The sequence below is a fragment of the Triturus cristatus genome, chromosome 6 (genome assembly GCF_964204655.1).
Source record: "Triturus cristatus chromosome 6, aTriCri1.1, whole genome shotgun sequence".
NCBI classification, from domain to species: Eukaryota; Metazoa; Chordata; class Amphibia; order Caudata; family Salamandridae; genus Triturus; species Triturus cristatus.
Window position 1 is genome coordinate 1,004,943,051 of NC_140589.1, and position 25,806 is coordinate 1,004,968,856.

The 25,806-nt window shown below is 44.1% G+C and overlaps 1 protein-coding gene across 1 annotated transcript in view; it reads left to right on the forward strand.

Moving 5' to 3' along the window:
* SYNE1 (spectrin repeat containing nuclear envelope protein 1) overlaps window positions 1-25,806 on the forward strand; it is a 1,959,630-nt gene that overhangs the window by 1,552,233 nt on the left and 381,591 nt on the right. The window contains exons 115-118 of the mRNA XM_085611789.1: window positions 2,668-2,823; window positions 3,863-4,033; window positions 9,673-9,806; window positions 10,806-11,010. Of these exons, the coding sequence (XP_085467915.1) occupies window positions 2,668-2,823; window positions 3,863-4,033; window positions 9,673-9,806; window positions 10,806-11,010 (666 nt within the window). The remainder of the gene's footprint in view (window positions 1-2,667; window positions 2,824-3,862; window positions 4,034-9,672; window positions 9,807-10,805; window positions 11,011-25,806) is intronic.

Below are 25,806 nucleotides of genomic sequence, written 5' to 3' on the forward strand. Positions count from 1 at the left end.
TCCAAAAGTGGCTTTGTTCCAGGCCAAAGCACATCCCCCAGTATACGAAGTCTCTTCCATATCCTCGACTTTCTCTTGGACAACAACATTAAACCAGCGGTGCTGTCCACAGACCTGCAAAAGACCTTCGACACGCTCAGCTGACCCTAACCTTTTGCCGTTATCAAACAAAATGGGACTCCCTAATTCCTTAATCAGATGGACCCATACCTTGAATGCTGATCAAGTAGACACATTTAGGAAATGGAAAGTCTTCAGATCCAATTAGGATCCATTTGTGAGAGCGACAGGGTTGTCCCCTGTCACCTTCATTGTTTGCTGCGGGGATAGAACCTCTAGCATCCTGATTTTGTTCTGAGGGCAACATACTGTTGCTGAGGGTGACAGAATATATTACACAATATCATTATATGTGGACAATGCCCTCATCGATTTAAGAGATATATTATGGGGACTGCCATGTGCAAGGGGACTTTTGAAGGAGTTTTTCCCCATTAGGCCAGAGGACATGGAGATGCCAACTGAAACCTGGGCTGAACACTTGAGATGAGAGTCACACTCTTACATACTTAAGTATACAAGTATTCCGGAATCCGCAAGATCGTATATTGGCCAAAGTGAGTAAAGCAGTAGGACTAGCATTAGGTTCTGGAAGAAACTGCCCCTGCCAGTGTTGGGAAGGGTGGCCCTCACAAAAATGGTGGTCCAGGTTTCTGTACCACTACACTAACCTGCCTTATAAAATACACCAAAAACACTTCAGTTAGCTAAACTCACAATTGACCTCCTTCATTTGGGACATGGAAAGGAGGTGAGTTGCTATGAGTCTCTTGCACCTCTCCACATCCCAGGCAGAACTGGAGATCCCTAACTTTGAATATTATCATGTGGCTGCCCAATTCCAGTGGGCTGTGGTATGGCTGGCACACATCCATAGATTAGATGACATGGGCGTGGCCTAATAAAAATCGAAGGAGGCACTAAAGCTTCTTTTGTCACTGACCAAATATAAGAAGAGGGATTTGCCTATCCTGGTAGCAGGCATAGCAAGGTGTTGGAGGGGGTATCACCGTGTTCTTTATGATGCCTTAAGATATTTACCAGATAACCCACTAAGAATATTTAAGGACAGGAGGAATGCCAATACACAAGACTGGGTGCACTATGGGCTAAACAGAATAGGGTGTTTATATGAAAACAGCCACCTGAAAACATTTGGGGGACTATTGGAGGCATATGGGGTCCCCCTGGAATCTTCTTGACATATGGAAGTCTGGTGAGAACCCTGCATACGTTTTAGAGTCCAACAGCAACCACCAAGCCAGAACGTAGCCATTGACTCACCACTATATTGGTGTTGGGTGGTGGGCCCAAGGCTGTTACCCAGCTGTATTAGAGGCAGTGTGCAGAGATAACTACAGGGTGCTGGGCAAATGACCACGCGCAGGTGTGGGAGGAGTACCTGCCAACTGTCCGAGAGCTTACGAATCCCAACAATGATGAAGAGCTAATGGCATTGATATGAGAACCCACTGGCAGGCAGTGTGGAAATGCAGGATCAGTAGATTGCACCTCTTACCTACGAAGCTCAACACACCTTGTGGGCCCTGCTTCACCAAAGGGTGCTAGAAAATAACTCCAATGGTGCTGCAGATGAAGTCCCTCCTCTCCTCTCTATGACATTGTGCTATATCTTTCTTATTTAATGTCGCAAACTTGTATACTTGAACTTGATTCTGATATCTTAATTAACATGGTCTAATGTGTTTGGGAAAACTCTCCTATCTCCTCTCTTTCACGTCTCAAATATGTTACTTAAACAGAAAACAAATAAAATATGTTTAAGAAAAAATAATCCTTCTGGTGGATACTCAAACCACATAGTCCTCACTGCCCTCACACCTCCCCGTTCTGTGGAATGGCTTCTTTTTAACATCTAAAAAGGTCCAAAGTTACAAACCTGCATACTGGTACTAAGAATTGTTCATGCTCTGCATCTGATGGTTTGCAAAGAGACAAACAATAAACACACTTCGGAGTGTAGGGGTGATGCTTTTGGGTCGCTCTGTCACTTCTGGAGTAGAAGAAGTCAAAGTGGAGCTGTGCAGTTTCACCTAGCAAACAAAGAGCATTGCTCATGAAAGCTTTCCAGATTCAGTCTAGAGCCTGCGGAGTATTCTTAGGTGAGGACTCTGCAGTTAGATATAGTATCCACCAGAAGGAGCGTTACTGAAGGTAAGTACGTTGAACCGTTGTGATTTTTCTGATGATGAAACACATTCACTTCAAATGATCCTGATGGTAGTCTTCACAAAGATCGAGATTTCTATGAGTTGTATCAAACCGTTTTAAAGAGGTCTATTAGTAGTGGGCAATAGCAATACATTAATCTGTACAAAACAAATACGTTTGTATGACCAATTAGGCTAAATAATGGAAGGATTCCCAGCCATAGCATAAGGGATTTCACAAGGCTTTTTTAGACCTACCATTCTCCAATAATTAGCATGCTTGGAGTCGAAGTCCACTTGGAATCATATTGTCCTTTTTAGGTCCTTCGGTTACTTCTTTCCAACAGTCATTGTTCTCTGTTAAATGATCTGACACTGACAGGGTTTGTATGTATTAAATACATTTGCATATTTTTCTGTTTTTTGCACTGTTCAGGAGCTGGATGAGATGATAAAAGCTAAAGAAAAAGAACTGGAGAAGGTTGAGCAGAGTGGCATTTCTCTTATTCAGAACAAGAAAGAAAAGGCCTCAGCTAGCGTCCTCAGTACTCTTCGGGAACTCAATCATAGTTGGGCAAATCTGGATCACATGGTGAGATTCTGCAATTCAACATCGGCAAAAATGTGTACATATTTTTGTTTTTTTTATGTTGAAAGCAGAGACCCAGTGTCAGAAATACTTTGAACTGTTATTTAACTGTGCTTAAAAACTGCAGATGTGCGATCTGAAGTGCTACATAAACTAAAGTTACTCTTATGATTATTATATTATTGATTTTGAGAACAGGCAATGTCAGAATGTGAAGGAATAACAAAACCAACAAGATGTTCTCTACCAATCATGAGAGTAGCTCAAAGGTGGAAGAGGGTTTCTGGTACAGGCACCAGAACAGTTTGAATTCCATAATGCAATCAATGTGTAGGTGGTACAAGAAGTATACATAGGTACGTAACAGCCCATATCTATTTGTTACCGTCTAATTTTACCAATATTTTTATCTAAATTATCTTTATACCTCTAGGTCACAAATGACAATGTTGAATATAAAAAACACAGTATCTTACATGTTAAGCAGACAAGATACTTCATGCCCGAAGGCCAATGGCAGCAATAGATAGCAAAGCTGGCTCTTTCATAGACTAGTGCCAGTGTAAGCAGTAGCACTGGTTTGGAGACATCCCGAATTTACTGCTGTCTTTGTTAAGGTCGGACTGTAGGAATATGCGCTGATAAATGAAAATGGTGCGGACTGTGTGCAGTTTGTGTGCGGGTGAATGGCAAATGGCACACAAAGTTTGACTGAGGTCTCCAATCTCTCCTTCTACAGCCTTCTGAACAGTTTCCAATGTAAGGAATTTGCTTCTTGATCTTCTTGGACCAATGATATGAATGTGAATGTCTTTATAAAAGCCACACTATTTGCCATTACAGGGAGATTGGAGCTGTGATGGAAATTAGGGCTTTGGGGGTTGCAGCGCATGCAGCAGCAAGCCACCCTTTAACAGATAATGTCTGATTAACCAGATTTAGTTGATATTCTGGATTTCAGCAGTCTTTCCAGTTCCACATACTGTGCTATGATCCGTCTACATTGACCACTCTTAATATAAAGTACTTATTTGTGTTTTAGGCTGGTCAGCTCAAGATATTATTGCATTCAGTTCTTGATCAGTGGGGAACATACAAGGAAGCATATGAAACACTGAATAGCTACCTGATGGAAGCCAGATACTCCCTGTCCCGTTACCGTCTACTCACTGGATCCCTGGAGGCAGTGAAAGTCCAAGTGGACAATTTACAGGTGAGGAATGGAAAACGTTTCACCAGAGGGGAAATAGTTTCTGGAAAACCTGAAGAGGATTATATATACTTCAGAACAGTTTGGAATTCAGGTTGAAGTTTTTCCATATTACTTTTAGGGGCCTGCATGTTCTAGGTCATTTTAAATAAAGACCATGGCTCTGGATGGTTACTCCTATACTTGTCTTGTGTAACAGAATGTGGTGCTTAAGGATACATCCAGCTTGTTAACATGTTGAACAATTATAATTATTGTGAAGGAATTTTGTAACTTTGACTAACTAGCAACAAGATCCAGCAAAAGATGGTGATGTAATATTTGTGTTCAGTACAGAACATATTTGGTAAGCTAGCAACCAGCTTATTCTTGTATTGTAAAAACAACACATTCTGGAGCATGGATATTGATGACAAAAGCAGGCAAGACATCCATGTACGTGCCATTTTGGGCTCACATAAAAAGTGGGAATTATAAAGAGAGATTAGGTTCATAAAAGTTTGCTTCATAGTGTGAAAATCAGCTAAGATGTCTTTGATCAATGTCTGTTAATGTAGACATAAGAAGAGGTATTACGCATGGTTAGGGACATAGATACTAGAGTTGGAACACTGTAAGAAAGGGGTGGGGTTGCAATAAAACTTGTCAGATGACATTTGTCACTGTCAGTTGGACAGTTGACGCGAAAAGGTGACTGTGTATGTCAGAGAAATTGAAACATTAAGTCCTTGGTGGGCGATATCTGTGCAGGGCAAAGAATAACATCAATTCTATTGAGTATAGAATATAAAAAGGGACTTTTGGTTGCAGAGTCCTGCAGGTAACCATAATGATCATACACCGTTTGTGAATGGTAGATAAGCAAGTAGAAAGACTGAAAGATTCAAGATCAGTTTGTAAGTCAAGTTAGTGTGATAATGTTGGGTTACTTTAATGTTATTGCATGGACAATTAGCAATGGCTGTAGAATGTGTAACGGAAACATCAGCAAGGTAAAATGTGAAAAATTACATGGATGCTTCTATTTTGCTTCCTGTCTGAGTCTTGGTTAGGCATGACTTGAGCAGAGTTTAAAGGCTTAATATTGGGAAAACTGCATTGACAACCACACCACTGAGATGTGTTAAATTTCAGTAATGCTTGCTTTATCTAACAATATAGAAGAGCTTTGTTTCACAATTTTTAGGTGATACCACTGATACCTGACACTCAATTTGGTCTGATTCACAATAAACTTACCCTTTGCGCATATATATGATAAACATGCCATAGATTCTTTAGATGTGCATGTATATGTTCAGAAAGGGAAATTAGAAACTTAATTTCGGAAAGATACAGCAGGGAACTCGACATTGCACGCTTCGAGCTTCCACCCCAAACATTTGATCAAGAGTATACCCCTATGGGGAATTTTTAAGAATTCGGTGGGTGTGTAGCTCAGCAAAGGATCTTGCACATTATCAACAAGAAGCCAAAATTGGATTTCTACAGTGTGGTTCTGATGCAAGAGTAATATCTCAAGCTATGATTAAAGATACCATGAGATCAAGGGAAGAAATGCCCCTTCCTATTGATAATGTGGATTCCCCATGGCAAATTGTTAACTCTAAGAAACAAAACACAGAGTCTAGTGCTAGGCTTATTACTTCTTACAGCAGACAAGAGAAGAATATCAGAGCCATCATTACCCAACAATGGCCTACTGTGCTCACTGATACTATTTTGGGTCAAATGTTACCTAAGAAACTCATTTTTACTTTTCGGTGGGCACCTTCAATGAGAGAAGTGTTAGTTAGGAGCAGCCCTGAGCTGGATCTGAAGACCAATTGGCTTTCTCCAGAAAACGTTTTTTACAAATGCAGTTCATGTCGGGCCTGTAAATTTGGGGTCAATATGTCCACTTATGTAACAGCTTTTAGTTTCATACCTATTGAGTTAAAAGGATTTTATGATTGTAGAACTGAATTTGCAGAGTATGTCCTCAAATGCACCTGCGTTATGTGGGCAGCACTAAACTGCAGGTGCATGTGAGGATCTTACAACATTTGAGAGCTATTGTCAATTCAGCTCCAACTTACCCAGTGGCATGCCACTTCAAGAATACACATGACAGCAATCTTACTTGTATCAAGTATTTTGTTATTGGAGCAGTTCAGGCTCCAAAGGAGAGGTGGCAATAGAGAAACATTTTTACATCAGCTGGAGTCTAAATTCATTTTGGAACTTGACACTAAGACACCCAATGGCCTTAACACTAGCGACGATGTACACAATTTTTTATGAATTTTGTAATAAATTCTTTGTGTATCATTTATGATTATGTTTCTGTTCCAGACATGACCCATTATCCCCTGAGATTCTGCATTATACTTTAGATCAGTTTTCAAAGCTACAAGCTATGCATCAAACTATGCAAGGCACTCCCGCAAAGAATGATTAATGTGAGATAGTGGGTATGTAGACATATATGTATTGTCAAACTATCAGGTAACTCTTTCTACCGTTGATCTTCTCTCTAGTACTGTAAAGCACTTTGCACTTTTTGCATATTCCGGCACTTTACTATTTAGGCACTTTAAGATAATTTTTGATCTACAAAAGGACAACTGACATTATGATTATTACTAGTGGAATTAGTCGTCCCTTATTAAGCATTTAGGCTGGTATATTATAAACAAGATGATGAATGACCGACTTGCATTGTACTTTAATTATTGCTATGTTCATTGCTATATTTGTATTTTTAAACTAAAATATTTATATTTATGAACAACACAGTACTGTATAGTAGGTGGATTTGCACAGATTTGTTATAGTACATTTCAATATGGATTGTATTAGTATTTGATTTAGAAAATAAGAAATTTGAGGATGTATATATTGTTGTGAAGTTTCTATACAATTGGGAATGAGGTGGAGCATTTGCCTCCTGGTATATTGAGAAGTCTTAATTGAACTTTACCAGCACTAATGGTTACAGTACTCTGATAAATAAAAAATAAAAAAATTTATAATATGGCAGTGTTTGCAATGTGTATATTAGTACACTTGTGGCGATGGTCTGAAGGTACGTTTCACAGATAGTCTGTCCTCAGTTGCTATTTTGTTATATGTAGGAGTGAATCACGTGACATCTAGATTTAAATTCAGGAAATGTTGTGGAGCGATCATGTGATCAAGACCATTTGATGTGGCTGAAACGCGTCATGGATAATATTCATTAACTTTTACATAAACTCATAGTTTGGCACTGCAATATCTGGAGTCCATACCTGCTTCTTTTCAGAAGTTGTTGCAATTGAGATTTTTGGATATATATATATATATATATAGGTTAAAGTGACCCTATAATTAGGTGAAAATGTCAGTAATATCTTCATGTTTTAAATGCAAAAGAAAACAGAAATGCACCAGTTATAGTTTACTGAGCTAACTATGACTAGTGCACCCCGTACCCTGCTTAAACACCTCCCTATAGTTGTGTGAAAATGTAAAAAAGTAGGGAGCTTTGGTAATTCGTAAAGTTTAGCTGCAGAGCAGCTCCTTTATATGGAGCACTCTACAAAACCACTGGCACAACAAAACTGCACACTTACAATTTCTGTTTGTCTAGTAGAGTTTTTAAGCATTGATTAAGTATTGTGCCATCCACTCCAAGCTAGAAAAGTGACAAACTCTCTTGCCATTTTTAAAGCAAAGTCTTTAAGCATAGGATTAGCTGGTGCCATCCATGCTGAGCTGAAATATGAAAAAAGCCTTTTACTGCTCCAGGTGCATTATAACATCTTTGGATACCCGCCAAGCCAACCTGAAATGAATAAAAGCAGTACTTGACTTATGTCAGTGTTGTCATCAATGATGTAATATGAGACATTTTCGTTGATGTCATCAAAGATGTCATTGAACATGTCATGAGCGGGGCTTTCTTTGAGTTCATAAGCAAATAATTGCGGGGGTACACGCTCAGTAAACTATAAGAGGTGAATTTCTAAGTTTTTTTAGTTGAAAGTTTTCACTTTCATCTGACATGTTCATCTAATTATAACATCACTTTAAACATTATTTTTCAGTGTACGTCTGAAGCTTTTTTTAGTGTAATGTAAGATATTATTAACTTACCCAACTATAACTTCACTTTGTCTGTTTGTTGTTCACCTTTGTATTTTTTTAAAAGAATTTCTACTTTTAAAAAAATAGTAAGATCTTATTATCATAACCAACCTATTGTGCCGCTATGCTGTTTGTTTGTTTTTTAAATCATTTTCAGGACACAGGCCCAAAGTCACTCAGTCCTGTAACGGAGGCTGCAACATTTCTGTTCATGTTGCAGCCAGTCCTATCAGAGTGCTTGCTCCAAAAAGCCTCCTCCCTGAGTCAATCAGAATGCTTGATCCAGTCCTACTGTCAGTATATCTATAGATTTCCGAACATTAATTTCTCAAAAACTACTGAGCGGATTTACTGTAAATGACAAAAAAGCACACTTTCCGGGTAAATGTCTAGCTTTCTGCCAAATTTGGTGTAACTCCGTTCATTCATTTTGGCTGTTGCAAAGTTTAAATTTCCCTATGGAAATAGCATGGGGAAAATGCGTTTTATGAGCCACCCTTTCCCTTTTCTCAGCCCCGCTTGATGGATCACCCTAAAACTTTACAGGAAGGAGCTGGGGTGGATGTACTCTTTTTTGGGGAAAGGTTCATGAAGATTCATCAACTTGCACTAAAGTTATTTGCAAACTAAAAAAAAGCTCTTCCTATGGAGAGACTGACCTAACTATAATTCCACAGTGGTGTCTACTATCCTGTTGAGGCATCTAAAAATACCTTTAAGGTCTAATCCTCTTTTTAATGGAAACACGTTTGCTGACGTCAGTGGTGCCTTTATGTGTTCTCTGCACCTTTGGCCAAAATTAATTTCTCAATTGAACATTCAGTTGATTTGGGCTTACGTCTTGGGCAAACAATACCTCACAGAAAAGGCTATTTTACCTGCACCGATTTGCCTGGTAAAACATGAAATTTACATTTGAGGTAAAATGTATGAAGAACAGAAGAAAAAATGCATTTGTACTCTCTGATTACTGTATTATTCCTCATTCTGACATTTGAAGCTCGTCATGATTCACCAATCATGCTGGAAAAACCAAATTCCTTGATAATGGTAATTCTCTATTCAGCATTACCACACTCAGGTACTCAGAATGAGTGATTTGGTGAGCCTGAACCATGATTTAAAGTCTAAACAAGCAAACAGTAGGTTGGAGCTGCTGGATGTAGAGAAATACTTGATGTAGAAGGCATATTGTAAATAAATTGCTATAATAAACTAGAAATGTCAAAATATTGTAGTAAGAATATTGTCTGACATAAATATTATGTCCTAAATAGTGTAAAACAATACTCCCCATTTGAGTTAAGATTAGAAATTCACCAATATTTTTGTAAATTGTATTTAGGCCACAATATTTGTGTTGGGTGATATTTCTGACTTAGATAATCTGACATAAAACCCTATGAACACCTGAACAGCGTGGGCTAACTCAAAACACGTATATTTAGTTTTGTTTGCAGTGTTGGAAGTAAAGGAGCTATGGAGGCCAATTTCACTAAAGCTCTTTACTATTTTTCCATAACTTTGTGCAGAGTCTACATGATGAGCTTGAAAAACAAGAGGATGGTTTGCAGAAGTTTGGTAGAATGACCAATCAGCTTGTGAAAGAATGTCACCCTCCGGTGACTGAAACACTCACTAATACATTAAAGGAAGTGAACTTAAGGTAAAGAACATGTTTCTACTGTGTGTATGTATTTTTTCAGCACCTGTTCCTACTGACCTTCCTAAGACTCTGACTTCACTGTGTGTCAGCCTTTATATCATGTTTTTTTTGGACATGTGCAGACTTAAACCCACAAAATCAGTGATTGTGTTTGTTTTTTATAGCTTGTTGGAAAGGATTAAAGAACTATACAGATATGTATGTTTATAAATTACCATATTTTCAACAATTGGGGCAATATTTCGTAATGCCTATTATGATCCGGACGTATAACAATTTTTGTATTGCAACACCGTGCCCATCATTGTCTCATCACAGTGGCAAATGTCTCTGTATTGAAAGTGGCAACGGCTGCAACAGTGTAATGATGTGATCATTGGCTTTTTTGAAGACAGACACTTATAAAAGGTTTGTCATTTTGTGTACTTTTTCAACCTTTTAGTACCTAAAAAACGACTTGAACAAGCCCCATAAATTATTAACATGAACAAAACACAATGTGGGACATTGTAATCATCCTCACAAAGTCATGTTTTGGCAGGTAGAGTATAATGGCCATTTTACGTTGCATAGAATGTCAGTCAGCCCAATCGACCATGGACTCAATGGTGTTTTACACTGAGGATTTCTTGAGAGAGCATTCTTCGTGGTCGTGTTAAAGTCAGTTCCTGGTAGGTTGATATCCCCAGTAAAGTTGTTGTTAGATTACTTAATGAATGATGCCACGCGCAGATTGGTGGAATGTTTTTCTATGCTAAAAGTTTATTGACATGTAAATATTGTGTTGCAACACTTCACCATCATTAGGGTTTATGATCTGTAACTATTGCCAGAAGGGGTTGTATGAGGAGCCATACACTCATCTAAAGTAATGTTCTGCAGTATCATGTCTCTATAAACTGTTTTTTAAATTATTGATGTGGAAATGTTAGTTTTTTCATGCAATGCAGTTTAATTTAATATATTTTGCTGAACTGAGTTCTCAATTGTAATTGGAAGGTGGAATAACTTGCTGGAAGAGATTGCAGAGCAGTTGCATGCAAGCAAAGCTCTGCTGCAGCTCTGGAAGAGGTACAAAGACTATTGCAGCCAGTGTTCAGCCACAGTCCACCAGCACGAGGAGAGAACCAATGAGCTGCTGAAGACTGCCACTAACAAGGATATTGCTGATGATGAAGTTACTCTTTGGATTCATGACTGCAACGTGAGTCCGTCCATTTTTCACCAGTTAATGTGGAAAAGTCACAATGAAAAGAAATATGGTTGCGATACGAGAAAGTGCCACGTTCTCAGATACAAGGAATGAGATACGTTTCTGTGGAACAAGAAATTCTACAGTGTAGCTTTTATCTAAATACATCTTTAATAGCTTCATACAGTTGAAGCAATTGTTTTCATTTTAGTTATTTTTAATTCTAAATGTTGTTCCCCCACCCCTAGTGCTCTTGAAACGAAAAATATATGTGCTTTTGCTGAAACAAATTAAATAAATTCATAACAAAGAATTCATTTGCAACTAGGCTTTACTTTTCATTTACGAAATACAGTTTGAGTAGATTTCCCCTGCTTCCAATTCCTCATCCACATTCTAACAATCTGCATTTATATATATTCCTCAATACAGACCACTGTGACAACTCCACACCCCCACATATTTTCAAAGTTGTCTTTCTGCTTCCGTACTTGAGTTGAGGTTTGTAAACAAGATTTTAAATATCTGAGACAACCTTCAACCCCACTTCAGGACATTGTCTCTCCTGACCACAACAAGCATGACATCCACAAAGGTTTAAGTACTATGCAGTCTCCATATCGCCCCAAATACCCTACATGGTCAGAACTAGGTGATAGCTTTAGTGGGATGCCCACAAAATTATGCAACGTCTCCTTCATCTTACTCCAAAGTATTTGTATCTTGGCATGCTGCCACTAGGTATGATAGAATGTGCTCTCTTGCTCACATTCTCTATACCATGTCGACACGTTTGCAGAGCCAGAGGTCTTTGTTCAAGAATAATACATCCTATGAAGGATTTTTAATTGGATAAGACTGGATCCTGCCCTAATTGCCTCTCCTTTGTGGTATGCCAGCTCTTCCAGCCAGTCCTCTTCTTCTATGCCCCTAACTACTCTTTCCCACTTAACCTTTAACATCACAAACGAATCTGAGCTTTGATATTCTGCATTTAATGAGTGACACATGAGGCTTGGGACACTATTTTTCTTGACAGAAGACTGCTTTCTAGTGGGTTGTACTAATATTCTTGCCTTGTTTGACATATTTGTTGATCGTGTGGCACATTTGTATAGATATAAAAAAGTTTTTTTTTATATATATCACACTCCATATTCATTTGTGAGCAAAACTTTGCCTCCTTGCCCCAATAAAGTCCATACTTTAGAACCGGAAACCATGGCAACTTCTTTCATGTAGGTTATAATCTATAATTTGGTTTCTCATGTGGGATTTCCATTCCAAAGAATGACAGTACTTGCAACTTTTCAATCTACTTAACTGTAAAGAAATTCCTCTTTTTGTGTGGTCACCCTCAAGTTGTTTGACTGAAGCTGCTGGTTTTTAGACTCTGAGAGTGCTGTGAGGCCTGCTAATCAGACCTCGGTGCCAGTGCCCTGACCCTAAAATATATGTCGAATTGGCTGTACCCAATTGGAAATGGCTAATTTATCTGTAAGTCCCTAGTATATGGTACTCTGGTACCCAGGGCATGTAAGTTTGAGAGATTCCCCCTGGGCTTGCAGCATTGGTTGTGCCACCCTGGCAGTTCCCCCAAGTAAAACGAGTCTCCTAGTCTGCCACTGCAGACCGCCAGAGCAGTCGTGCACTGCTAGCCAATTTTGCCATTGGAAGCAATGGCAAAGCCACTTTTTCCCCAATACATCTGTGTAAGTCACCCCTCTGCCAAGCCTACTGAGTCCTAAGGCAGGGTGCAACATATAACACGGGCAGGACATGTAGTTTACATGCCCTGACAGTAAACACGCAAAAACGCAATGTTCGAGGCATATGAGCTGCAGATTATACACTGTGCATAGATCGCCATCTGGTGTCGGGCCCGGATGTTTGCAGTTGTTTTTCCTCTTGGAAAGTCTTTGGAAGTCACGAGGCATGTGACTCCTCCTTTGGATCGTATTGCGCATGGGCTTCGGCTCCATCCTCAGATTGTTTTTTTCCGCCATCGGGCTCGGATGTGTTCTTCGCGCTCCGGTTCCGAACTGTTTTCAGTTCTTCTGATCTGCACGCAATCCTTCCCTTTCCGAGGTATTGTTTCGATTGCGATCTCCAAAACTCGGCACGAATCTCATCGTTCGAAGTCTTCGATTCCGATCGTCGACGAAGGCCTTCGGGTCTACCTAAGCTCCGGTCCTGGCTGATGGAAAGGACTCCATTTAAGAAGTGTCCTCGATGTGGGTCCAAGTTTCCCCACACCGATCTCCATGAGGTGTGCGACCTCTGCCTCTCCCCAGAACACGAGGCTCGAGACTGTCCGGCATGCAAATCCTTCCGGTCGAAGAAGACCATTCGGGACCTAAGGGCAAGGAGAACCATGGCACACTCGTCGACAGCAATCCCCGATGACATCTTCGGAGAAGGCGTCGATGTCCCAGAAGAGCAGCACACCGAAGAGGGCCTCGTCAGCGCCTCCGAAGCCGACGACTCAGATGATGAGGACATCACTCCGGCACCGAGGGGCGTGAGTACTAACATCGACCCCCACCCTCGACGGCACCGAAAAAGGCTTCGGTCACGCCTTCGCCCTCGGGCCTAGGCACGACCAAAGACACTGCTTCCCACACCCCGCTTTCGGGCCCGGTTAAGAAGCCCACCAAGCCTTCTGGCGGCTCGGGCTCGAGCCAGCCTGCCGTCGGTGCCGACAAACACTCCTCCGCACCGGCGCCGAAAAAGAAAATGGCCTCCTCCTCCTCCGCGCCGAGCTCCACACCGAACCACTCGGCGCCGAAAACTGGCACTAGCTCCTCGGTACCGACACCATCCCCAGAGCCGAGCAAAAAACCAAAGACCCTCGAAACACACACCTCGAAGGCGAAAGGCATCTCGGAGCCGAGGAAACAACCGGACATTTCTAAGCCGCACAGTTCAAAACAACGAACCAATGCCGACTCCAAGACTAAAAAAACTACGGCTCCGACACCTTCGGCGCCGACAGATCGGCCACTCACAGAGGAACCATTTTGGCCCGATCCACTACAAAAACACTTGTCAAAGACCCTAACACTGAACATTTGATGCTCAGAATCAAAAAGAGACCGCTGGACTAGCCTTCCCCAGCTCCACCTCCAAAGAGAAGAGACTTTGCTACCTCCCCTTTGAGAATACCTTCACCCCCTCCTCCACCTCCTCCTTCTCCTCCACCTCCCCCACCTCATCATTCCCCCCCACCCTATCCGGATGAGGATGATGACGATGTCTACGATGACACAGGGGACGGGCCCCATGACCAGCCCACAGGGGACCCCACTCCTACAGGCTCACCAGACCCATGGGACGACTACAACATTCCAGACGTCCCTAACGTCCTGCAGGACGACCTTTACCCTTCAAGACCGTCCCCCCGGAAGACACAATAGGGTTTAACCAACTACTCCATAGGGCTGCACACTACCACGGAGTTGATCTCCATACAGACCCCGTGGAGGAGGACTTCCTCCTAGATACCTTTGACACTACACACAAGACCACTTCCATCTTGCCCATGCTTAAAGGGGTTACAAAGCACGCGCCGGAGGTCTTTAAAGACCCGGTCAGGGCCAGAGTCATCAACCCTCGCATCGAGAAGAAGTATAAGGCAGCCCCTACAGACCCACCTACATCAGAGGGCCCGCACCACTAGACTCCCTGGTAGTCTCCACTGCAAGAAAGCGTGCAAACTCCCAGACATCAGGCGAAGCACCACCACCTGATAAGGAGTCCAATCTCCTAGACGCCTCTGGCAAGCGCACTGCATCCCAGGCGGCCAACATATGGCGCATCGCAAACACACAAGCGCTTTTGTCAAGAAATGACAGGGCACATTATGACGAACTAGAATCCATAATGCAACACCTCCCTGACAAATACAAGAATAGAGCCAACGTGCTAATCCGGGAGGGTAAAACTATTACCAACACCTCCATTCGCTGCGCCCTAGATGTAGCTGACACCGCCTCTAGGGCAATTAACACCAGCGTCCTCCTCCGTAGGCATGCCTGGCTACGTATTTCAGGTTTCAAACCCGAGGTGCAGGCTTCAATCCTGAACCATCCCTTTGACCAGGAACATCTGTTTGGCCCAAACGTTGACGTTGCCCTAGAAAAAATGAGAAAGGACACCGATACTGCAAAGTCTATGGGAGCCTTACAGTCGCACACTCCCAGTTGCTCCTTTCGCCTCTCTTCCTTTCGAAACACCTCCAGAGGCTACTCCTCAGACAGCGCCTCCACTTCCTATAAAGCCCCTACCCAATCCACCTTCACTAGGGGTTACCAGAGAGGCGGCTACAGGGGTAACAACAATAAAGGTAGAGGCAAACCTAACACCTCCCGCTCTGCCTCCACCCCTGCCCAATGACTTCCCTCCACTCCCCCCAGATCATTCCACTCCAGTCGGGGGCAGACTCCACAATTTCCTTCCGGTCTGGACTACTATCACTTCAGACAAATGGGTAACACAGATAATTCGGTCAGGCTACTGCCTCAAACTAACTTCTACCCCCCCCAAACATTCCACCCAAACAACGCCCAATGTCACAAGAACATTTTTCTCTTCTAAAGCAGGAGGTCATCTGCCTCCTACAAAAGAGTGCGATAGAACTAGTTCCTGCCCACCAACAAAATATGGGAGTTTACTCCCTATATTTTCTCATACCAAAAAGAGACGACAATCTACGGCCCATCTTGGACCTCAGACCCCTAAACCACTATATACACTCAGACCATTTCCACATGGTCACACTCCAGCAGGTATTTCCCCAGCTCTCCCAAAACGACTTCCTTGCCACCCTAGACCTCAAGGACGCCTATTTCCACATTCCCGTTCACAAATCTCACAGAAAGTTTCTCATGTTTGTAGTGGACGGTCAACACTATCAATTCAAAGTGCTCCCATTCGGAGTTACCACAGCACCGCGAGTTTTTACCAAGTGCCTAGCAGTAGTGGTAGCACATCTGCGAAGACAACACACCCACGTCTTCCCATACCTAGACGACTGGCTAATAAAAGCCAGCTCATACAACCAGTGTGTACAACTCACGCCACTATCCAGCTACTTCACGAACTGGGCTTCACAGTAAACCACACAAAGTCCCATCTGCAACCGTCCCACGTAAAACAATACCTCGGTGCCACCATAGACACCTCAAAAGCGCTAGCCTACCCCAGTCCTGCCAGGATAGCAAGCATTCAGGCTCTACGCGCCAAAATTCAGCAGGAACACTCTCTTCCAGCTCGAGTGTTCATGCAACTAATAGGAATGATGGCCTCTTGCATATTCATAGTACCTCACGCAAGACTCCAAATGCGTCCTCTCCAAGAGTGCTTAGCGCGCCAATGGAACCAGGCCCAGGGTCAATTAACAGATCTGGTGTTGGTAGACGGTCGTGCCCATCGCTCTCTGCAGTGGTGGACCACCAAAAACCTTTCCAAAGGGCGACCGTTCCTGGACCCGGTTCCTCAGATAGTACTGACAGCGGACGCATCGCTCTCCGGCTGGGGAGCTCACCTACTACATCACACCATGCAGGGCAGGTGGACACCTCAACAAAAGTTACTCCACATCAACCATCTGGAGTTACTAGCCATATTCTTAGCCCTAAAATCCTTTCAAACACAGATCTCAGGCAAGGCAGTCCTAGTCCGCACGGACAACATGACAGCCATGTACTATATACAAAAACAAGGAGGCACACACTCTCCGCAACTCTCTCAGCTAGCACAGAGCATATGGAGATGGGCCACACCCCAAAAAATCTTTCTCCTAGCCCAACATGTCCCAGGAGTCCAAAACACTATGGCCGATCTGCTGAGCAGACAAACACAACAGATCCATGAGTGGGAACTCCATCCGTAAGTTCTTCACCCGTACTTTCAACTGTGGGGGCATCCACAGATAGACCTCTTCGCCACCCACGAAAACGCCAAATGCCCAAGCTTCGCCGCCAGGTATCCACACCCATTGTCCAAAGGCAATGCGATATGGATGAACTGGTCAGGCAAATTTGCGTACGCTTTTCCGCCTCTCCCACTCATTCCATTAGTGGTGCGCAAACTACAACAACACTCTCTCACTCTCATCCTAGTAGCTCCAACTTGGGCCAGACAACCGTGGTACACCACACTGCTGGAAATATCTGTAGTACCGCACCAAAAGTTACACCTCTCTCCACGCCTCTTAACCCAGAACCATGGAGAGATCAGGCACCCGGACCCAGCTCAGCTCAACCTTGCGATCTGGCTCCTGAAATCCTAGAATTCGGTTATCTGAATCTCCCCCCAGACTGTATGAACGTCATTAGAGAAGCTAGACGACCTACCACTAGAGCTTGCTACGCAGCCAAGTGGAAATGCTTTGTGATCTATTGTCACAACAATAACTTCAATCCCCTAGATATGTCCATTCAACACATCATAGGCTATTTACTACACCTACAAAGATGCAATCTAGCCTACACGTCTATTAGACTGCACCTTGCAGCCATAGCAGCTTATCTACAAAACAGGCAACATCTATCACTCTTTAGAGTACCTGCCATAAAAGCCTTCATGGAAGGCCTCAAAAGAATAATTCCCCCCAGAGTGCCACCCTCACCTGTGTGGAACCTAAACATCGTTCTCACAAGACTAATGGGGCCTCCTTTGAACCTCTACACAAATGTGAACTTCCATTCCTAACATGGAAAACTGCTTTTCTTGTAGCCATCACTTCCCTCAGAAGGGTCAGTGAGATACAAGCACTCACCATTCAAGAACCTTTTCTGCAAATGCAGCATAACAAGGTTGTTCTCCACACTAATCCAAAATTCCTCCCTAAAGTCATTTCTCCCTTTCACCTAAACCAATCTGTGGAACTACCCGTATTCTTCTCGCAGCCACAGACCGTTGCAGAAAGGACTCTCCACACATTAGATGTCAAACAAGCCTTACTCTTCTACATCGAGAGAACACAACCCTTTTGTAAGACCAAACAACTGTTCATGCCTTTCTCACCACCACACAAAGGCAACCCCATCTCCAAATCTGGGATAGCTAGGTGGATTGTCAAATGCATACAGATTTGCTACCACAAAGCAAAACGAACGCTATCTGTTCCCCCTAAAGCCCACTCTACACGTAAAATAGGGGCTTCCATGGAATTCTTAGGGAACATCCCCTTAGATGATATCTGCAAAGCAGCTACATGGTCTACACCGCACACTTTCACTAAACACTATTGTGTAGATGTGCAAACTAAGCAACAAGCCAGTGTGGGCCAGGCTGTACTCAAAACACTGTTTCAAACCACTGCAACAGATACTGGTGGTGGCCACTAGGAGCGAGTACTGCTATATAATCTATGCACAGTGTGTAATCTGCAGCTCATATACCTCGAACGGCAAATGCTACTAACCAGTATGCATCTGTTCTTGGCATGTAGAGCTGCAGATCTACACACGCCCACCCGCCTCCCCGGCTACCTTTATCTGTTCCAGTTTATCTTATTTAGATACAGCATACATGGGCATCTTCACTGCTTATTACTACGCTCCATCATTTCCCTGCTGGCGAAAAACAATCTGAGGATGGAGCCGAAGCCCATGCGCAATACGATCCAAAGGAGGAGTCACATACCTCGTGACTTCCAAAGACTTTCCAAGAGGAAAAACAACTGCAAACATCTGGGCCCAACAGCAGATGGCGATCTATGCACAGTGTGTAGGTCTGCAGCTCTACATGCCAAGAACAGATGCATACTGGTAAGTAGCATTTGCCTTTTACTGTGGAAAGACTTGGTCGCTCATTTGGCGAGTACAGGATTACACGCTGACCCCTCAGCTGTGCTAACTCCTGAACGGTGAGACCAAAGTGGCCACTACAAGATATCAAACAGTTCAATACATTAAGCCCGACTTGTATCTCAAGTCGAAATTAATGTAACTAGTTGCAGTGTGCAGCTTTTACAAAGCTGCCACCTTGTTGCCTTTAAAACTCCTGTGGCTTTCCTAGCACACATGGAGCCGGTTCCACAAGACAGCGTTCTACCCTCCTGGAGATACATGCCAGCAACTCTCAGGAAGGAGAGCAATGAGGGATTGCAGGCCAGGGAGGTGTTGCCCCCCCCTGCAGAAAGCCACTTGGGTGTTAGCCCCAAATGGTAGGCTTTGAAGGCGAGGCTGCCTTTGAAGGGCAGATATGTAACACTAGGGGGTAGGGCTGACGCATTGCTTAGGAAGACAGGCTGGCATGGGGAGCAGAGAGGGGAAACCAGTTGTAAAAACTGGATTCCCCAGGGGCATGGATCCCCAGGTACTGACACCCCAGGGGTGGCTCAGGGAGTTCTGAACACTGAAAGAGGGCTCTCGCCATCTTGGGAGTGGGCAGAATAGTGCATCCTGGAATAGCCAGATGCAACACTCCTCAGGTTGTGGTCACTAGGTGGGAGGGAACATGGTAGCTCATTAACTACCGCATCATGCCCTGGAGTAGTTTTCTGAGCATAAAACAGGCTCCCCTTTGACCCAAACATCAGATCTCTATCGACTGGAAGAAGAACCGAAGGAGGACTGCCCTGCTGAACTGAGGGACCAACAAAGAGAGGATGCACCTGGTGGCTAGCATAGGAAGGGACTGTGCCTGCCATATCCTGCTCAAGGGATAATCCATCTTCAGAGCATAGCAAAGCTAAGACACTCCAAGTTGACTGGTGTAGGAAGGTGGAATCTGACTAATGGTTGCCCCCATCTTTTTGCCTGGAATTTGAGTGGTTTTTGACTAGTCTGGCTGGGATCCTGCTATCCAGGACCCCAGCCTATCTGCTTTCTCCCTAAAACTGATGTGAGTACTCTAGGTACAAACTTAATTGGATGCTGGGCATGCCCTACCAGTCCCTTGTAGATGGTACCCTAGGTACCCAGGGCATGGGTCCCCCAGTAGGCCTACCAGGGCTGCAGAACTTATTGTGCCACCCTGGGGCAGCCATACAAACGGACACCACCAGACCACTACTGTAGTCTGGGTAAGGTGGTGCTAGCACCCCTTACAGGGGTATAGGTATCCTATATCCCACCACATTACAACACATATACTCTCTTAGGTCACCCCTATAGCAGGCCTTGGTAATCCTACAGGGCAGGGTGCTGAGGTGTGTGTGAGGGGGGACCCCTACATGAGGAGGGCCTCTCTGCAACCTTCTTAAAATCGTTACTGGGTTGTTTGTAGTGTAGTCATACCATATACTCTTAACCGCATTATGAGTCTATCGCGATAACTCGAGAATGGCTACACAGAACCATATTGTGTTTGGTGTCAAACATGTAGGAATCATACCCCCAGTCCAGCCATGGGCATGAGGGTACGATTCCCCCCTGATAGAGGGGCGATATGGGAAAAGCGGCAGAATTTAGACACCAATTTAAAAGTGCACAAGTTTCACAAAATGGCTACTACCCGCCACCTACACGACCCTGGCTGGCTGTTGCTGGGGAAAACCCCAGCCTCGCCAGCTGGACAATAGGGCTCCTGTGGCAGGGAGGTGCTAGCATCTCCCCAGACAGGATAATGTGGATTGGAACAGGGTGGGTGCACCAAATGTCCTTTCAGAGTTGCACGTAGGCAGCTGCAGAGACCTAATTCTGCATACACCGCTTGGAACCGGTTCAGGGGCATCCTGCCCCTCGCCCAGGCGGGAAACACACAAAGGGGAAAGGTTGTAGCCACCCTTTCCCGCCTCACCACTCATTGGTGGACACTACTCTGGACACTCCCCTAATCTTGGGGATAAAGGTGAATAACATGGCCCCAGAGCCTCAGATTAATTTGGAACTTTACAGAACCGACCTTCGACGAGCTGCTGCCCAGCTGACGGAAGAAATCTCCCTTGGGATAAAGGAGTTATCCCCTTGCTTGGCAGGCACCTGAAACACTGCAAGTGACCCGGTTGAAACCTCGCTGCTCCAACGGACTTCGACGACTTCCAGCACCCTTGAGGTGGGTTTCCAGCGCATCCCAGAGGCCAGTGAGTGTGCTCAACGAGTTTGGGCACCGTGGACCGCGTGGGTGCCGAGATCCCCAATACCCAGGACACCGGCCACCTCTTGCATAGCACACGACCCTGACCAGTGGGGAAGTTGTGCTTTGGCCCGTTTTTGAGCCAACCACTCTACAGCATTTGTGCCAAAGACCAGCGCCCTAGCCCTCTCCGGTGGCCCGTGGGTGCCCTTTTACGCACGCCAAATTGCCGCCTCCCGCGGTCCCTTGTCTCTCGACTTGTGGGCCCTAGCGGAGGTCTATCTTTGAAAACAAGAGTTCCCCTGGTTGCTCCAGGCCTGCTCTACAGTCTCCTCGAGGGAGACCTCTCCCAGACCTCGTGGGTCTGCACTGTAGCAGATTTGTTCATTCTTCATGGGTTGCGGTTGCCAAGGCTTAGTGGATTCATTCCGGACACTAACACCGCAGCGACCCTCATCCGACGTGGGACTGTCGCCCTCCTGAAGCTGGCCTTCCTTGAAGCCTCCCGGAGCCCGTGGCTGCAGATCCAAGCTACACCACTTTCCACCTGAAGCACCCGACATCGAAGGGCTCTTTGCTTTGAGCCTCCTGGTCACTTTGCCGTGACCCAGACTCTGTCCCCTCTGCTTTCAGGTTCTTCTCTACATTCTTCACATATTTGATCTTCACGGCATCATCGACGCTTTTGGCTAGCAGAACTTTTGACTATTTTCCCATTGAAAATCCGCCCGCGACCCGACAGCAGAAACGACCTATGCACCCGGCTTGCCTGGGGCAGGTAACAGTGGTACCTCGGTACTCTCGTGGTTGTGGGCATCTCAAAAGCTTAAGTCTAAAGTTTTAACTTTGTACTCCTGCTAGAAGTATTTTTAAACTGTTTATTTCAAACGGCGACATTCTCCATAGGCTAACATTGAGATCCCGATAGCAGCTCTTTGCACTGCACGCGTCTCCCGTGGGTCCCCTTCCTCATAACTGTGGGTGGATTCTGAATGGGCAAGCGATCCTGAATGCCCTAGGCATTGCCTGTAGAATTGTCGTGGTTCTTATACCACTATTTTAGTATATGGTTTGGTCCCCCCCTGGGGCCCATTGATTTCTGTGCTATTTATTGTGTTTATAAATGCTTGTTTGAAGTGTAACTTTGCCACTAGTCACATAAAGTGACTGTGGGATTCTGTCTAGAATAAATACATATATTTTATATATATACCTGTGTGGGCTACTCTTTCATTTGGTTATTCGAGAGGTTATTATGGTAAAACAATAAGCTTAACACTCCTTCAAGACTTAGCCTGAAGGCTGCTCTCCACAGCTACCACTAGGATAGCTTTCTTTAAAGGTTGTCTTAAACCTATTATCAATAAGAGTCGAATTGGACTGGTGCAAGTTGTCCCTATAACTAGGAACAGCATATGCCAGGCCAACTTCTCACAACTGGCCTCCTGTGTGCAGCACAGGGCCACAGCAGAATAAGAAGCCTGCTGGGGCAATATTGTAGCACAAAGTCTTCAAGCCGCTACCACTGCCGCTGTGCAGCACCAAGGAGCAAGACCCGACGCACAGAGTTGCACCAAAGTTCACTGAGCCCAGTAGTGCTGTCTGAGAGTTGCTGGGAGCCTTATAAGGTGGATTAATGACCCAAAAAGGATTGACCTGTGACCTTGATACCGAGTGACCGGTAGTCCAGTGGCAAGTAGATTTTGGACAGATCGGAGAGTACATCATGAGACATCGACCCTGCCACCATGACCCCCACCATCTTCGTAGACCAAGGAATCCCTGCAAGAAGACCCCCATCAACCATGTCACACCCACAGCATCCTTGGAGAATCTTCAGCATCCTTCATCCCTTGCATCAGGAACACTTCATAGGAATCCATCACAACGCGGCTAAAGTGCCTGGAAGTACTTGAACACCACTTCTTCTGTAGAGGTAACTGTTTCTAGGGACCTTACCGTCCCTCTGACTAGCTCCCAGATGGGATTGGTCACCCAGTGTGCTTATACCTGACCTCATTAACACTTAGCCAAGTTTTCCTTGAAAACCTTTCTAAGTGTCAAATTTGTTGAAGTTGCCATGGCTTGTTCACGGTTGAGTAAAAATGCTTTGATTTAATATTACTTGTAACATCCATATCTCAGTTACCCTCTTGTGTATCTTTTTCGTTCTAATGTCTAAATCATATTAAAATACAATCTATTTTTATATATTGGTGTTGATTTCTTGAGTGTTGCGTCAAATTCTTCTGTAATTGTTATGGTGCTTTTTAAATGCTTTACACTAGTTCCTCGGTGTAAGGTTTGCTGCTCAGTGGCACAACTACCCGGAGTTGAGCTGAGGGTTTGGCAGGCGAAACGTACTGGACCTTAAGGGGTTGGTAAGTGTATTATACGGTGATGTCGTGCAACCACACCGTATATAACACCCCATTTCCTCACATTAAGCCAGTCTTTTTTTTCTTTTTATTGGTTCTCGTTCATATATATATTTTTTTTAAGTATCAGGAACACAATTTGTGAGATTTTGTAGTGCGTACAAGAATCTGGAGAATTCCCTCATCTTGAAGAGTGCTTTTTGTCCTAACAAGGGCAGCAGGAGTTTCCTCCACTGTGCTATTTCCTCACAGAATCGGTCCAAGCGGAGCCTCATGTTTTTTCTCATAAAACCCTTTCTCATCTCTGGACACAAGTACATGAACGCCATCTTCTCTTTCAGGGGACAGTCCTCAGTAGTCCATGCGCGGGGACCCCGGAGCGCATTCAAAATATATATATATATATATATATATTTATATATATTTAACAAAAAGCTTTAAATGCATAATAGTAATTTCAAACATACGCACATATATATGTATATACAAACATGCAGCCTAACCCATCAAATAGGCTAAAATGCCAAAATTGCATCGGATTTTTCATTTAAACATATCTATTTAGCATTTCTGCAACATAAAACATGCACTCCTTTGATGCTTTAACATAGCCTTTATTTTCAAAGAAAAAAGCAAAGTAATAGCAGGTAGCTAGCCCATAGGCTGCAAAGATAAATCACAACAGAATAAAACTGGCACCATGCCTTTAACACCTCCAAGACCTCAATGCACCCATCATGCCCCATAGGTGACAGTTAGGTCAGGTCTTTTTTACGACTCCTTCTGTGAGGACCTAGAGCATTGAGCTTATCAGTTTTTGTCTTTTCTGTCAAAAATAGTTTTCTAGAAATTTCTTCTTGAATTCATTTGACGTTTTCGACTACTGGCTATCTTTTTAGCTTGTTTTCTGACTATTTTGAGAAAATATTTTGTCAGATATGCCAGCATTATTCAATAAATGTCTTTTTGTGGAGGGAAGATGTCTAAATCTGATCCACACTCGGTCTGTATTTTGTGTTTACCATCTTCCCACAATCCAAATAACTGTCACTACTTCCAGTACTTTTCCAAGAGGGCTCTACGTGACATGAGGATCAAGCTGCATGCCTTGCGGGAGAGAGGAAAGGTGAGATCCACAAGTGACCTTGAAAGCAATCAACCTTTCAAAGAGCCCTCCACTCATAAAGGATCTGAGCACAGGGGTATAACAGAGAAAAGGAAGCATCGCTCTTCCTCGCTGTCGAGAGAAAAGAGCTCGCCCTCGAGACAAATACTTGTTTGCTTCCGGTTGGCGTGAAGAACAACATCAGAAAGGCATCTGCAGCATACGGCGATGATGAGGGACAAATCATTGTCAAGACGATCAGTGCCACCTCCGATGACGAAGACCAAGTCGACGTCGAGACTGTCCGCTTTGGCGCCAGGTTCGGAATGTGTAGAATAGTCATCTCAACTGACAAAGCATAAGTAGACATCGAAAAGTAGGCTTGGTCAATGTCGAGAACTTATCCGCATTGCCATCTAGCAAAAACCCAGAGGCAGCTACGGTCAGCCTCGAGAACTCCACTGCTGTCAGAACATAGACGGTCGATGTTGAGTGCCTTGCCGTCATACAGACGCAGATTGTCGACGTTGACAACCCCGCCAAGGTCATGGTATAAACTATTGACGTCAAGAGCATCGCAGTCGATACCACCAATGCCAAGAGGACATTTAGCATTGAGAGGCCCGACGTCGAGACTTACCTCTCCGCAACTCTTACCTCTGGTGAAGAGACAGAGGGTGACGGTTTCACCTTTGAGAAACCCAGCGAAGTCAACAGCCATTACGACCTCGAGGCTTCCCTCGCTGTTGACAGAAGTACAGGGAGGACACAGATAGACGTGGAAATCTAGACGGCCGGTGTTGGAAGAAACTTCTTACTCCCCAGGCATCAGAATTGTACAGATTACGTTCGAGGGCTCTCCGGTTCCAGCGAAGCAAATACCACTGGTTACTTTTTTGCTGCGTTGGCTGCAGAGTACTAAAGAGTGGAGAGTTCCTCAGAGAAGTCCAGGGTTAGATTTTTCACAAACCTACTCTCCTTTCAGTGTCTCCGCTGGTACTCCATCACTAACGACGGCTGTTAATAGATCTCCACATAGATCTGTAAGGAGAACAAGGTCTCCTTCGGCAAGAAGATCACAATCCAGAACACCTCTCCGACTGTCTCTTTCTCACCACTCGTTCGTCCAGGTCTCGAAGACACAAACGTAGATCGCCCTCATGGTCTACATCATCATCATCATCAAGATATTCTGTTTGTGACTATTCACCGGCTCTGTTGGTGACTCCTCCAGTCAGAGTGTCACCAGTGGACAATATTGTCACCTTCAATGAGGTCCTGAGCAGAGATACCATGAAT